The sequence below is a fragment of the Spinacia oleracea genome, chromosome 3 (assembly GCF_020520425.1).
Source record: "Spinacia oleracea cultivar Varoflay chromosome 3, BTI_SOV_V1, whole genome shotgun sequence".
NCBI lineage: Eukaryota > Viridiplantae > Streptophyta > Magnoliopsida > Caryophyllales > Amaranthaceae > Spinacia > Spinacia oleracea.
Window position 1 is genome coordinate 9,535,669 of NC_079489.1, and position 16,111 is coordinate 9,551,779.

The 16,111-nt window shown below is 37.2% G+C and overlaps 2 protein-coding genes across 2 annotated transcripts; one reads left to right on the plus strand and one right to left on the minus strand.

Annotated features, from left to right (window-relative positions):
- The first annotated feature begins 1,016 nt into the window (after positions 1-1,016).
- LOC110793113 (probable tocopherol O-methyltransferase, chloroplastic) lies at positions 1,017-5,121 on the plus strand. Its single transcript, XM_021997954.2, has 6 exons — positions 1,017-1,618; positions 3,160-3,329; positions 3,600-3,704; positions 3,802-4,005; positions 4,519-4,621; positions 4,758-5,121. Exons 1-6 carry the CDS (start codon positions 1,207-1,209, stop codon positions 4,859-4,861), a joined length of 1,098 nt encoding a protein of 365 aa, XP_021853646.1. The 5' UTR covers positions 1,017-1,206; the 3' UTR covers positions 4,862-5,121.
- A 562-nt stretch (positions 5,122-5,683) lies between these two features.
- Positions 5,684-14,196, minus strand: LOC110793114 (uncharacterized). Its single transcript, XM_021997955.2, has 2 exons — positions 13,373-14,196; positions 5,684-6,604 (listed from the first exon to the last, which is right to left on the minus strand). The coding sequence occupies exons 1-2, from the start codon at positions 14,014-14,016 to the stop codon at positions 5,968-5,970; spliced, it is 1,281 nt and encodes a 426-aa protein (XP_021853647.1). The 5' UTR covers positions 14,017-14,196; the 3' UTR covers positions 5,684-5,967.
- Positions 14,197-16,111: the final 1,915 nt, after the last annotated feature.

The following is a 16,111-nucleotide window of genomic DNA, read 5'->3' on the forward strand; positions in this document are numbered from 1 at the left end:
GGAGCTGGGCTGGTTAACCTGTGTTAGGTGCTGGTTCAGTTAGGGTCCCTTCTTCTTACCTACTAAAAAAAAAAAAAAAAAAAAAAAAAAAAAAATTGGGTACTCAACCAATTTCAAATTCGAGTATTCGATAGGGTCCATCTTATGGAGCCGATTACACACTTACTTTGCTCACCCATAATTTGTACTACTAGCTTGTAGTGCCTCCACACGAAATTACGGAGTACTAGCTTTCTCCACGAAGATATTATAGGTGTTACTACATCTCGTTTTATTGCTTAATTTATTTGTCGTACGGGACTAGCCTCTCATTTGCACCAAAATATAATAATTTATACTAGTGCAATTGGACATATTTTGTCTAATCGAGTTTGAACTTATTTTGTTTCAACTAAGTCAAAATAAGTAGAGAAGAACACCATTTTAGTTGGTTAAGGTCTCAAGACAATGCAACTATACCTAAAAATATTTTGAATGCCATCAACATCAATGCCTTTGTGACTCTATCTACATTAAAATACATATTCTCTTTGTCCCTTTTCGTTTGTCTCATTTGCCGTTTTAGTCCGTTTCTAAAAGATTACATGGTACCATAAAAAATTATATATGATAATACAACTTTACTCTCACATAAAATACATTTAATCTCACTACATTTTTCTCTTATCAATTTCACTTAACCAAACTCTTAGCGAAACATTTTTAGTTCATTACACAAATAATTTAGATTATAGATACACCCGGGTACATGGCGTACCCTGTACCCTCTCACATTTTTTTCCCCTTACATGTGATAAGAAAACGCAATAGAGACAACTAATGGGAATAAAAACACCCTTGAACCTTGGGTGCACGGTGCACCCGAAACATTTAATAATTTTCAGAAATAATTAGGAACATATCGATTGTGAAATAAAACGGTGAATATAAAAATATATATTTTCCTTTTTCCCGAAAATGACTTCCTAAATGATAGATTTTGTTGTGATATAGGAGTAACATACGTGACAGAGTCATCAATCACAAATGACATATTCCCCATTTTACTCTTTCCCATTTCCAGTAAAAATAATTAGCAGAACTGCTAGAGTGCTAGAGGCTGGTGTGAGGAACCCTATCTCTACTCTCTACTCTCTAGGCACTCAAATCACTAATAAATAATTGAATATTAATTCACCACTATAATTATTACACTTTAAAAAAAATATGTGGAGCAGTGATTGGAGCAGTAGGTGTGCCACTACCCGTACTACCGGCACCAATTGTCATATAAATATTACACAATCCTCAGCACTGCGACGACTACAAGTGCCGAGGAAACCACACACCGTCCGCCTTTATAACAACCGCCGCCGCAGTATTGCAGTCAGGATGGCGATGGCGGAGGCGGAGGCGAAGGAGGATACAACAATGGCAGGAAGTGGTGGTAAGTCGAGGGAAGAGCTAAACAAAGGTATTGCAGAACTGTATGATGAATCTTCAGGAATCTGGGAAGATATTTGGGGTGACCATATGCACCATGGTTATTATGATCCTTCTCAGAATGCTTCGCTTTCGCAGCACCGTTCTGCTCAGATCCGAATGATCGAGGAGGCGCTTCGATTTGCTGCTGTTACAGGTCTGATCCTCAGTTTTTGTATGGAGTGTTATTGATGATGAATGAATTTGTTGAAGTTTAATTAGATTGCTTTTCTGCCATTGTTGTTCGTTAATTTTGATGAAGTTTTTTTTTGTTTTTTCTTGTTTGGGTTCTGTTTTCTGATTGGGCCTTTTTCTTCTTGTGGTCACCTGCAGACTGCAGATTTTTAACTGCTCAGTGCTCACAGTCACACGTTTTTAATTTGCAGCCTTGTGATATCTTAGTTTTGGTGTTTTTATTTTATGACACAAGATTACAACATTTTTGGAGTTTTTATTTTACTTTTTACAGTATGTACTATGATGTAGACTTGAGGTTACGACGTGGGATACAAGTACAACTCTATCTCCAAGTAAATTTTAATTTCCACCTTTTACCACCTTAAAAAAAAATGATATTGAGTGGTAGAAAAAGCGATTAAAGAAAATTGCATACTTAGAGTTGAGAGGCATTAGAGAATGTAATTGGAACTCTTAGAGTGACTGTCTAAGTAGCTCTCCAAAAAAAAATTATCTCTCAACTAACATTGAGACTGTTGAATAACACTTCATGGAGAGTTACTTCAAAATACCTACTCCAGAGTTAATTCTTGTTGAAAAGTTGAGAGTCACTTTGCTTATGAAAGGCAATAATTATGAGGTTGAATGAATAAAGAATATGATATGGGACCATCAAATAGCTAGTAAAAAAAGGAAAGATTGGAGAGCTCTTTTGCATGAGCTACCAACTATGTTACTTAGACTTGGGTACTAGTGTCGGACACGGGCATGTGTCCAAGTGTCCGACTCGGCTATATTGTGAAAATTTTCCAGGATTTAAGTCGAAAATGAAGTATTGGAGTGTCCATATCGATCCATGTTGGAACGTCAAGGATCCGACATGAGTACTTGAGGTAAAAATGAAGACTCGGAGTAACATAGGCTACCAATATTTGGTGTTTTCTGGAAGAGATTTTTGAGAGTATCTTGTAGAGAGATGGTGGTAGAGAGTGAATGAAAAATTAGTTGGAGATCTCTCACCAATGTACATACTCTTACTATAGACATTATTTTAGGACTTTTTGTACAAGATTGCAAAAGTTACCCAATTTGATACTGTATTATACTTCATAGTGCATATACTGAACGGGCCGTTAAAGTTATAGAATATGTAGTCGAAAGTGTTGTGGTATGCAATAGCTCTCGGGTAGAATGGACAACCCTCGTTTATTTTTAATACAGTACTATTTTACTTCGTTCTCCTTGCATTTTAGTTAAACAAGATCTTTGACCCGTTGTAATTCTTGATGTAGATTGGCTTTAGGATGAGTGCAACTGAACCAAATTTTTACTTAACTTGGAATATAGCTGGATTAGTAACTTATACTCCTCGTGAGATTTGTGCAAAGGGATAAAAGTGGCTTGAACCAATAAGGTCTTGGCCTAGTGATTAAAAATGAGGCCAGTATACGATAGGTCTCAGTCTTGTGTTTTCTTTTCTTTTGTTTTTCTTAAACTTCCTGTAATAACTTTGGTCTGCAGATGATTCAAGCAAAATACCTAAATCCATAGTTGACGTTGGGTGTGGAATCGGAGGCAGCTCCAGATACCTAGCCAAGAAGTATGGGGCTACAACTCAAGGAATCACCTTGAGTCCTAAACAAGCTCAAAGAGCTCAAGCTCTAGCAGCTTCTGAGGGTTTAGCTGATAAGGTGAGTATGTACTAGATTGTGGATACTAATGTGGAATGTAGATGTGACCTTCCTTCTGAAGTTCTGATCATCATTGCTGTCTATAATATTTACTCTCAATATGTGTATTCAGAAAACCAACAACCTATCTTTGAATATCAGCTTTCACAGTTTTTAATCAGCAAAAACTAGTTCTGAACTTCTGATAAGTAAACTTCTGTTTTTATTGAATATGTCTGAATCCTATAGATGGACTAGTTAAGATGTATGCTCATGAAGCCAAAATTGCAGGCATTCTTTCAAGTAGCAGATGCTTTGGATCAGCCATTTGAAGATGGTCAGTTTAATTTGGTTTGGTCAATGGAGAGTGGTGAACATATGCCTGATAAAAAGAAGGTTTTAGTTCTCTCTATCTTAGACCTTTTACTGGTATAAAAAACTTGGTTAAGCTTGAGTTTCCTGTTTCATGGTGACATATGTTTTTATTTCTCAGTTCGTCTCTGAATTAGTTCGAGTTGCTGCCCCTGGTGCAACAATAATAATCGTGACATGGTGTCATAGAGACCTCTCTGCCTCTGAAGAGTCTTTGCGGCCTGATGAAAATGAACTCTTGAAGAAAATATGTGATGCATACTATCTTCCCGCGTGGTGCTCTGCAGCTGATTACGTAGAGATTCTTCAATCTCTGTCTCTCCAGGTGAACACCTCGTTTTATAGATACTATCCACTGCATGAATCAAATTGTTACTGCAGTTTAAATTGGCAAATTATGTCCTGTACCTGGAGCATGGTGCTTCAAATGAATATGCAACTTTCTTAAAATGAATCCGATTTGAGTTTGGACTGAAAATGAACATGTTAAGCTGATGTGCATACCAGCGAACAGTACTCCCTTTGTTCCTGAATACTTGCAACATTTTGACTGACATATTGCCAAGACACTAGTTTGACCGTAATTACATGCAATACATATTTAGTAAAAACATAAATGATATTTGAAAAATGTACGTGATGACTAATCCAACAACGTATTACACAATAACATTTGATTTTATATATTAGTAAGAAGTTTTGGACAAAGCTAATGTATGAATAGTGCAAAAGTCAAACTGTTGCAAGTATTCAGGAACGGAGGGAATATAATGATCGGTACTGTACTAAAACAATCTCACTGGTGAAATGACACAAAGTTCTGGAGTTTGTATTGCAGGATATAAAGGCTGAAGATTGGTCTCAGTATGTAGCACCATTTTGGCCAGCAGTTATACGTTCAGCATTGACATGGAAGGGCATAACTTCGCTGCTGCGCAGTGGTATGCTCAGAATCATAATAACACAAAGTTTGACACTTTTACATCTGCATTTTCATGAAATTAGCAAAATCCAAGGAAATTTAGAATGCATAAAAGATATTTCATGCTCATGTATTGGCTTTAACTGTCTGAACAGGATGGAAAACAATAAAAGGAGCATTGGCAATGCCGTTGATGATTGAAGGATATAAGAAAGATCTTATCAAATTTGCGATTATTACATGTCGAAAGCCAGAGTAATTTCATCTGCCATTTACAGATGAGTGTTTCGCTGTTGTTGTATGAAGCTCAACCCTTCAACAGCCATCTATTAAAACAGTGTCCTAAATTAATTCTTCGATTTTTGGTTATTTTCATTGTATTGGATAGTGTGATGTTCCATCCAAAACCGCGGATGTAGAACATAGAGAAGCATTGTTCTTTCTATTCTCTCCATCCTTTGAAATAAAACTGATGGACTGGATATGATTCTATAATACCATACTTTCTTCATTGGTGCATGAATGGCTGAGAAACAAAGGAATTACTTCTAACTTCCTTGTCACTAGATGCATCATTTTGACTTTCTACACTATTTGAAATTTATATACTAACTTTGACCATCAATATCTTTAATTAAATATTAATAAAACTTATGAAAAATAGATATTTTGAAAAAATATATTTTTGGTTAACCCAATAGCAATTAAAAATTACAAAATTTATCTTTACATGTTAGTAAAAATGTGGTCAAGGTTTATAAATGATTAGTGTGAAAAGTCAGTATGATGCACCTATTAAGAAACAAAGAAAGTATTAGCTAAGACATCAGACTTGACGAGTGAACTCGGTTTGATCAAAGTAGTATCTGAGCCAAGCACAGTTAGTTTCCAAGCCAAGCACCAGCGTGTTGCGTTACTTTGGCTCATTTTCTTCCAAGAGTTTTGGCCAATAAATGAGATATAGTTCATAAACATATAATTTTATTGTTTTCAAAACTTTTGAAAGTACCAAATAACGAACCCAATTTTAAATTTATACGGAGTAATTACGAAGAAGACAATTACCTAAAGGTAAAACAAGTTAAATAATTGGATAGACCTCATAGGTCTCATCCGTCCCTCCCCGAAATTGTAGAGGATTAATTTACTTCAAAAGATGAACAAGAACAATTTAAGATCCTCCATCCATTAAGTTCCTAGGGGGCTGATTTTATACAAGGGTAATGCCATTTAAAGAAGGTAACTCAACCAATACACGAAACATCTAGGCTGTTGCTAGAGTTTTCCCTAACCAAGAACGACTCAGCCAGAAACGGAAACACAGAATTCCAAACAATGCTCAAGTAACAGCCTGTATACATTAGATCATCTAGAATTCAGATCGAATTCCCCACTTTCACGCCACTCTTCTTGCATTCCCGTGTCTCCATTTTCTGCCTCCTCGTCATTCAAAAAATCATCAGAAGGTTCTCTCTCAACCCTCTGTGCATTGTTGCCCCACCCATTGATCATCTCATCGGGAATCACCCCTTGCTCCTGGTCAGTCATGTCGTGATTCATTGAAGCATCATTTCCTTGTGATCCAAGAGCATTGACTCTAATTGGAGCTCGAGCCATCAACTCAGCATGTGCCTGTGATTCCGCCCGGGCTTGCTCAGCCTGCATGGCTGCCATCCGCATCTTAGCCTCATGAGCCTCCCGGCCCGCCCTTGACTCAATTTCCGCCCGTACTTCCATAATTGCTCGTTTTTCTTCTTGCAACAGCGCCTGCTCAATCATCAATCTTTCCTCAGATCGAAATTCCCCCAAGGCCCGCTTTCTAGTTATAATGTTAAAGGCTAGCGCCTGTTTCTCAAAAGTTGACGTGAACTCGGCTACTTTAGCAGCAATATTGTGATCCCACTGCTGGGAGCGTGAGAACATTTGCCCTGTAGTATCAGAATCAAGAATTCTATCATCTTCTTCTGCTTCATAATCCGCCACAACATGGTACGGTAGCAGCCTGTATGATTATGCAGAATAATAAGACAATTGTAGGACTTCACGAGCATTTTTTCGAGAGAAAAATATGACATGTGGGGGTACTACAGAAGAAATATTAATGTACAATCTAGTTTCTAAACACTGTGTTGAAGTAGAACATAGAGCAGATTTTCTTTCATGTCATGTAATAAAAGATGCAAAATGTTCACATCCAGATCTACACATCTGTCATCATGTCATGTCATGTCATGGATTCTATACATTTGAGTAAAATCCAGATTAGTGATGCCGTTTTCATTTTAGAACTATTAAAAATTACACTATAATTATAATTGTATAACCTGAAATGGGTAATATGCGATAACCACGATGCTCAACTCGTAACTTATCATAACACTTGAAAACGATCAGTTTTCTAGATTTCTTTTTACAGGTATATCAACATCTACGTCACAGACTCTCTTCTTTAAGTATAATATTTAAAATTTTCAATGGACACAGATATGAATAAGTACAAGTGAAGTTTAAAGCTTTTGTGGGTTTCAGGGTAAAGAGTGAATTCAAAAGGGTATTATGTTTTTCCATGTTAATGAAACACCATCTTCAAAAAAGTGTTTTTGTTCAAAATTTCCATTACCACACAATACACTATAAGGTGGTAAAGTATGGTAATGAAAATTTATGAGGTATTTGGGGATGGACTAGCAGTACCATGGATGACATGTGATTTCCTTCACAAAGTTGCATATTATATCATTACCGTTACCACCACTTATTACCAGACACAAACAGTGAAAATCATTAGGTGCACCCAAGGGTATTTCTATGCCCATTGGTGGTCCCTACCACATTTTCTCCTCACATGTAAGGAGAAAATGTGAGAGGGTGCACGGTGCACCCGGGTGCATGCAATATGCTCTAGACAAACAGGCCATTAGATTCATTCTTCCGGTCTTCCCAAACTCCAACATGCTACTCAAACCAAGCCAGCAAAACAACAAGAATCAATAGAGGTTCTTAACCAGGGAGGGTTCATACTTCAAAGGGACATTGGGACATTAAACAACCTATTGCACAATAAATATGCAATCTAAAAATGGAGGAAGTGGTGGTTTGGTTTAACTGATCTGCTTAGACATCATACAGGCACATGCCTATATTTATTCAAAGAACAATATTTGTACCGTTCAAATTACGGGAGGAATACAAAAGTTCTTGTTTCAAGACTTTTAGCAAGCACAAAACCCTCCATAACCATGCTCAATGCTGGAACAATTGCCAATGGAATTAGATCATGTAGAACATGCCAAGTGACAAAGGGCCGAAAGGGGTAACTTAATAAGAGATATGGAGAAATAAAAGAGACAAAGATTAAAGAGATGTTAAGACAAAAAAACAGAAGGGAAAAGAAGGAAAAGAAACCCTTGAAAGAAGCCGGTTCAGCCCTGAAGAATACATAAGGCTTTTTTTTCAATTGCACCACCAATGGCAGACAAGACCCTAATCTCAAATAAGGCTAAGAATAAAAGCAAACAAGACAATAAAAAGGCAAAAGACGGTCAACAGAAACTTCATATTCACAAGATCTAGAACGACTTGCAAAAGTAAAATGTCATATCTTGAGTACCTCTCTTTAAATGTTGCCCATCCACCTACTTAAAAGGAGAAAAGGAAATGGGAACCTGTCTTAAAGTGACATTACCTACAAAATCAGCATAAAAATCTCCCTCCAGAATTAACACAAAAGAATCTTTCAGATTATCTAGTCGAATCATCTTGTTATTCTCGTCGTGATCACCTCCCTGAGGAAAGTAGCTCCAACAGCAAATACTTCTATTAGCTTTAATATTCAATCTTATTCCTAGTAATTAAAAGGTCCTAAAAAAGAATGTCCAGGTGCCTCTAGGTACTACTCTAAGCAATCACCTCATTGACAACGGCATCCTCAAGCAACACAATTTGGCCTAGTCCAGGAACTGAACCTTCAAGGGTAGATCACCACACCATATACCATGCACACAAACCTTGAAACAAACTAAGGACTTGAATGCAGCCCTTCTAAGATAGATTTCTGAATGTCTACTTCTGAAAAAGGAATATACCTTCTTAATCCACCCTGAACTCTCCCACAATTAAACTTGATAACATTCTTCCACAAAGCCCAATCTTCATTTGCAAATCTACAAAGCCACTTTGCCTTTAGTACGCCATTCATGGTATGGAGAACCTAATTGCATGGCCCCGTCTCGTCACATCTTCCTACTTGACACAAATAAATGTTGGCAAGATAAATCGCCCTTTAGGAAGTCTCGTCCAACCTTCTTCCGTTTTGAAGTAACAATTGAAGGGAAAGATCACATGGACATAGAATAAATGGGGATATTAAAATAAGAGCTTCTTAGCAAAGTTCATCTAAGGAAAAGGGATATTGTGGGGAAACCCTAAATGGGAAGATGGAAGAAACTCCACCTATCTGCCTAAGAGATCAACTGAAATAACATAAAAAAGATTTGAGAATCTGAAACCTTGACAATGGCCCAGTGCAATTAACATTCTTCTTAAATAAAACCTTCAGTCGACATTGCTTTGAAAATAGGTAGCACACGCCTTAAGTATCTTAAAATTCTCTTATCGAGCTTCCAAAAATGAAAGTGTCATTAACCAAGAGAATATAGGACGTATAGAGATATTGTTTCCCAATTCTACTGCAAATAGCTTCTAAAAAGACAACTTCAGTTGCTAACCATCGTGAAATCGGCTACAATAAGTCAATAAAAAATTAGTTCATGAAGAGAGCAACATCCAAGATTTGACAACTGAGAACAAAAGGTGCTGAAGACCCTCAGCCATCTATCACTTACTCCCTCCGTCCCGGAATACTTGACCTGTTTTCCTTATCGGGCCGTCCCTTAATACTTGACCTGTTTCTAAAAATGGAAATATTCTAACAATATTATATTATTTCTCACTCCATCCCTATTAACCCACCTACCCCCTACTCCACACAAAAAATAATTAAAAATTCAACATCTACTCTCCCCCAACCCCACCTCTTAACCCACCTCCCACTAACTTCATTAAAATAATACCCTACTATCAACTACTACCTATTAAATTAAATAAGTCAATTCAAGTTCCTTAAACTCTGTGCCGGTCAAACCGGGTCGAGTATTCCGGGACGGAGGAAATATCTCTGTCATAAACTCATGATACAAGCATCTTGCAAGTTAATGGATCTGGAATTATCTATGTCATTCACTCTATAAATTTTCAAGAATAAACTTCATTGAAGTGGCATTTAAAATACCCACAAAAACCTTCCTCGAGAAAATCAGAGAGATACCCATTTATACCCCTTTACAATATGCCAATAGTCTTGGAAAAAGGCAATGTTAAAACTATTAAAGGCCCGAGATTTTTCATCACAAACTCTTTAAGTACCTTTCATGCTGCTTCATCAAAAAAAGATAAATACACGAAGTAGTTTTATTTACTTTTATACTGTCTAACAAAATGAAATTAAAAGGTGTCCATTGATTGTGGGGCTGCTCAAAGCTCTCTCATAGACAACACTTCATAGCAAACTTTCGTCTCCACCTTGATACTGTGTTTAGAAGATATATGTTATTATTAGCCACACGATATAAAAGCTTCTCCTATTTCCTTCCCTTTTCAAAGTTGCTTCGTGTTTGTCTCCAATAGTTACTTTATTAATCCACCTTCTAACGACAATAGGTCCAGTAGCTATGAAAGCCCAAATAAATCCGAAAAATCCACTTCTGTCATCGACTCATCACATCATTCATTCTCCTACCAAGTTACCCAACAAACATATGCATTCCAGAGTTAAATGTACACTTATAAAGAAACTTTTTCCTTACCTACACAAAATATAGAATATGATGACTCAAAGACCATGAATTCAAGCCACACAATTCAAACTTAACAGGTCTTTTCATATCACATGTCGACCCAAGATGAAAAAGAGTTGAAGTGTCACAGAAATGATATATAACCGCATAATCGTGCCTACCTAATGCTTATTCTATTGTATAGAATGAGAAGAGAAAACAGTCAACACATCAACATGACCTAACCACATGAAGATATCCTCTTTCTACATAGAGGATCAAATTAGATTACAAGAAATAATGACGAACAGATTTAAGATATTGCATCAGGATCGTTTAACTATGTTGTAAAAACCGTTGGCAATGCAGAATATCTTAAGGCATAGGCGAATTCTTTTCACAATAACAAACAAAATGATGTCATCATTGGGCTCATTGATAGCTCTAAATAAAATTAATTGCAACATACTTGACTTAAACTGTAGAAACTCCCCAGAGTAAGAATCCAAAAAGCTTCAAATAGTTGGAATCCCAAAGGACAATAGTCCACCCAACTTCACCCCCACAATGAAACAAATGCTAACCACATAACCTCATTGTCACAATTCTTTTTACTTCTTCCAATTTTTTAGTGCCGAAGAACTGCAATTTCATATCTGACTTTCTCAAAATTCATTTATCACACACTCCCATAACAGGGCCATAACGCCTTCTCTCCTTTCAAGAAATAATTCTCATGATAATCATCAACAACATGATCCTTCCCCATCAAAAGCTCTCTCTACATAGTGCATTGGCTTCCCCTCCCTAGTAGGTTCCATGGACACCATAAACCTAACAACTAACCCTCACATCTTTCAGTGTGCAGTTCTATGTATTCCATCTTCGTAGTTCTTACAAAAGAGTCCAATCTGATTTAGACCCGACGAAGTCCTCACAAAATTCTGGTCCAATCTTAGTTTTAAAAAGTTTGCGCTTAAAGCCCTGGAAGCCCAGAAGCTCACAGCAAAACGCTTCTGCCAGCCGAAGCCTAGCGACATACAAGAAGCGCGCGCTTCCTAGCGCTTCGGTGCTTCTGCGCTTACTAGCGCAAAAGCGCTTCCTGTAGTCTAGGCACAAGCCTGGGCACATCAGACCCTTTTTTTTATAAAAAATAAATCCACTTGACTCTAATCTTCTTTTCTAAAGTATCACGTGATTTCTTTTTTTTAAAAAGCGAATATTTGGGAAGTTTTTGAAAATCCTAGTGCAATTTTCTCCCGTAGCCGGATTTCTCTAGCCTTCTCGCCGGAATTGTCCCGTCGAATTCTGAATTTTTCTTTCATCGTTTTGATTTCTCTTTTTTCATCAACTTTTCTTTCCATATTTTCTCCATATTTTCTGAACTTTTGAAATTTTATTATATCTTTCCGGGTGCGCTTCGCCTACGAAAAGCGTGCGCTTTCGCTTTGCGCTTAAGCTCCAGGGCCCTTTTGCGCTTCAGTGCGCTTCGCGCTTTTTAAAACTAAGGGTCCAATATGTGCATGGTGAACGATCATGCAAAAAAAAAAAGAGGCTTTCAGCTTCTTCAGCATCATTGGACTCCCCAGCCTCTCAAATCCAAAATTACCCCACCAGTTCCTCGACTTTTCATGTTCTTGCTCGTCAATGGCCTAAACCAGTGTTACTTACATCTTATCTGTAAAAATTATCCCCCCCAGGTTCACCCACGCCTGGAATATTTCTTCCAGAATGTGTCAAATACAAATTTTCTCAGAAGATAAGACTTGGAATCTTCGACCCAAGCCAGGGACAGGAAGTTGTTAAAAACATGCACCATAAAGCTAATGGTGTCCATATAATACGGTGTACGGAAAAATTTCCAAAACCTCTATAACACATTGACACTCACCAGATGAGACTTTTTCATGCTCAATGACCAGACTTCTTCCAACGCCCTTGTAACTGCACAACCTAGACCAACCTAGGGTCCCAAACTACCCCTCTATAAAAAGAGTAATGAATTTATTCTACTCTTCCCTAATGTTTTACAGAGTCTGCAACGTCTACTAACACCCAAAAAAAGATCACCCTAAATAAAGCAGGTAAAATTAATAGCTACCCAGCTCTTGAAGGTCCAAAAGCGTGAACAGCTTTTTTTCTGCCATTACATTCATATAATAAATAAGACAGGCTTTTACAACTCAATACAGAACAGGGACAGACTGAAAGGAAAGACACAGTAAGGTACTCCAAAAAGAATTTTCAGCAGCTCTACACTGGCCCCCAACAAGAACGGAAGAAAAATGCCTAGAAACAGCTCAAAGAAAGATACTCAGTCTGACCACATAGAAGAACAGATTAGACGAATACCTCCAACAAAAGCAAGGTTCTAGCACACATAACACAGACATGGATAAACTCTTCACCAGTGGTATACCATGATCGGGTTGCTGAAATTCTTCTTATACATAAAGGTCACTTGAGAATTTCCTAAGATCCCCCTACCAAACAACAGATAAAAAGCCCAAAAACAAATCCATGTGTAGCAAGATCCTTTGTAATTACACTCCCTTAACCCAAATTTCCTCCTCTAAGTGTTTCATATATTCTCTTCAAGTTTGCATCTTCAAGACGAACCACACAACTCTCACCTTCTTACGCATTCAAACTCAATGGCATCAGGACCAAGCAAGAATACTCACACAATAAGCACTCCACAATACCATCACAATCAATCTAACCACGGTATCCAAAGGAAATACAATCCCAATAAAATGTGCTCCCCTGTGAATTGAGCATTAGGCAGACTAATTGAGGGCATAATTGTTTCCTGTAACTACTTTCTTGTTTCAAATTAACTAACTTTTCTGCAGAAACTTGTAAAAGAGAGATGCCTAACACAAAATTGAACAACAAAACACAACTCAGAAAACATCTAAAAGAGAGAGGAATACCTTTCACAAGCGTCTTCAAGAGAAGCGAAAGGACGCTTGAAATCAGGATGGCAAACGCGCCACGCATCCTGATACGCCATCTGAAGCTCAGCCTGATTTCCAGCAAGAGTAGGAACAGCCTGCTGTTGCTGCGCCTGAGACAGAACCCTATTCATTCCCTTCTGCTGCTGCAATTGTTGCTGAAGCAATTGCTGGTGCTGAGATTGAGGACTAGAGCTAGGGTTTTGTTGCTGGTGAAGAGGATGAATTGAATTCGAATTAGGGTTAGGGTTTTGATTTTGCGGTTGACCTAAGGGCCGATTAGCACCTCCGAGAGGCCGCAAATGTGCGTCGATGTTCGACGGAAACCGCGCCATCGCCGCTTGTTGTTGCTGCCGTTGCTGCTGATGCTGATGTAGTTGATTTTGTGGTTGATTTTGTTGTTGATTTTGTTGCTGATTTTGTTGTTGTTGTTGATGATGATGCTGTTGTTGTTGCTGCTGCTGTTGTTGATGTTGCTGTTGCTGCTGCTGCTGCTGCTGCTGTTGCTGCTGGAAGTGTTGTAGAAGATACAGTTGCTGTTGCTGCTGTTGTTGCTGTTGTTGTTGCTGCATCAATAGTTGTTGATGTTGGCGCTGAGCCATTAACTGCTTGGCTTCGTCCATGATTATCTCCGCCTTTCTCTCTCCTGAAATTGCGACTCAGTCTTTCGCTATGCCGAGAAATTTGGGGGGATGTATGGATCTTACAACCATGGGAGCGGGCGTGGGAGGTTAGACTTTAGAATGCGTGAATGAAGAATGAAAATGAAACGATTTTCTTTTCACGTACTCCCTCCGAGGGCCGTTCAGAGAACTCCAATTGGGCGGAAAAAGGAGTCAAAAGGGCATTTTTGTAATAAACGGAAACGGTGTGCATTCCGCACAATAAGACCTTGTTTTTTTGCACTTAATTTCTGTTTCATTCACATCCGTTTGCTCCATTCAGTTCAGTTCAGCTCCATTCAGTTCGGTTCAGCTCCATTTAGTTCAATTCAATTCATTCCAGTTAAACTCCATTATGTTTCATTCAGTTCAGTTCAAAAGAACGTCGTTATGTCCATCTTCGTTTTTAATAATCTTATTTTGTTACTCCCGTCCCTTAATACTCGTTCGGGTTTGACCGACACATAGTTTTAGGCAAGTTATTTGACTTATTAATTTATTAGGTGATAGTTGATAGTGGGTATTATTTTTAATATAGTTATTGGGAAATGTGTCAAATAAAGGGGTAGGGGTGGGAGTTTGATTTTTCTTTTTTGGAATTATGATATATGTGGGTCCATGGTTAAGTGAGAGAAATGCTATAATATTAATAAAAATATGTTATTTATAGAAACGGAGCGAGTATTAACAGACAACTTTATAAGGAAAGCGGGGCGAGTATTAAGAGACAACTTTATAAGGAAAGCGGGGCGAGTATTAAGAGACAACTTTATAGGAAAAGCGGGGAGAGTATTAAGGGACGAATGGAGTAATTTATTTATTGTTATAATGTTAAAAATTAGTATTATTATATTGCAATCTTCATCATTATGTATTTGTATTAGTTATTTATTGTTTGTTTATTGTTTATTGTTTATTATAATTTTTTATTATTTATTATTTACGTAGTACTATTCATTTAGTTTCACTAAGTTCGGTTCAAGACCATTCATTCAGTTCAGTGCATTTCATTTCAATTAAATAAAGCTCAGAAGAACAGGGCCTAAAAAACTTAAGAGCCTGTTTGAAAATCACATAAAGTAGTTTCCAGTTTTTTGTTGCCAGTTTTCAAAATTAATTATCAGTATGCTTGTTTTTAGTTCATGATTCAATCCAAGTCACATGTCTTACAACAACACAACCAAAAACTAAAAATTGACACTAGTGCTAAACGAGCCCTTAAAATTAAAGTTTTATTGATTTATTTCTAAATTTCTTCTAGAAGAAAAACATGGTCACGAATAACTTTTCCGGAGGCTAAACACGGGTGCCAAAAATATTTTCCGAAAGGTAAACAATATGGGTTCCAAATAGTTTTTCCGAAGAATGGACATGGGTACCAGTTGAGGGCTTGATGCTGCCATCATCTTGCAAAAAGTATTGATTATTGATTTTAGTCGTTTGTATAGGTTTTCACAATATATTCCGGTGGTTCGTCAAAGTATTCGGATACTGGTTCAAATTTTTTCCAACAAACGAAATTACCATTACCAACGATAGTATCAATTGCGTAAAAATAATAATACTCAGTTTGCAATAATCATGTGTAGTTCATCATCGTTGTCCATCGATTATTTAGGTGAACGATGATGAATTGGTTACACATTAATAGATCCACATCAAAACATACCTATTTCTTATGACCAAAAATAATGAATGATCAACTTGCTTGGAGAGCAACTGATACGTAATTCATTATTTGGGCATTATAATCATGAACTGAGAATTAACATCGATCTCCTACATATCGATCATGATAGATGAAAAAACTCATGTGTTTTCTGGTTCATATTCCCAATAACAACTCGTTTCGTGAAGTGACACATTTGTTTTTAACAAATTTTCTTAACTATCAACAAATTTTCTTAACGATCTAACAAAAAAGTTTTTTAAAACCGAAGATATTAAGGTGTTGTAGACGATATTTAAGGTGTTAAATTTAGTTACATTAGGATTTTTATTTTTATTTTTTAACACTCTATTGCGATGTGGTTTACTCGTAAACTCATTTACATTA

What these genes read in the sequence shown, in the direction of transcription:
- LOC110793113 (XM_021997954.2), top strand. Translation starts at nt 1,207, where the DNA reads ATGTGGAGCAGTGATTGGAGCAGTAGGTGTGCCACTACCCGTACTACC. An exon ending in TCGATTTGCTGCTGTTACAG is followed by an intron (nt 1,619 to 3,159) that starts GTCTGATCCTCA and finishes TTTGGTCTGCAG; the next exon opens with ATGATTCAAGCAAAATACCT. An exon ending in TTCAATCTCTGTCTCTCCAG is followed by an intron (nt 4,006 to 4,518) that starts GTGAACACCTCG and finishes TTTGTATTGCAG; the next exon opens with GATATAAAGGCTGAAGATTG.
- LOC110793114 (XM_021997955.2), bottom strand. Translation starts at nt 14,016, where the DNA reads ATGGACGAAGCCAAGCAGTTAATGGCTCAGCGCCAACATCAACAACTA. An exon ending in CTTGAAGACGCTTGTGAAAG is followed by an intron (nt 6,605 to 13,372) that starts GTATTCCTCTCT and finishes ATAATCATACAG; the next exon opens with GCTGCTACCGTACCATGTTG.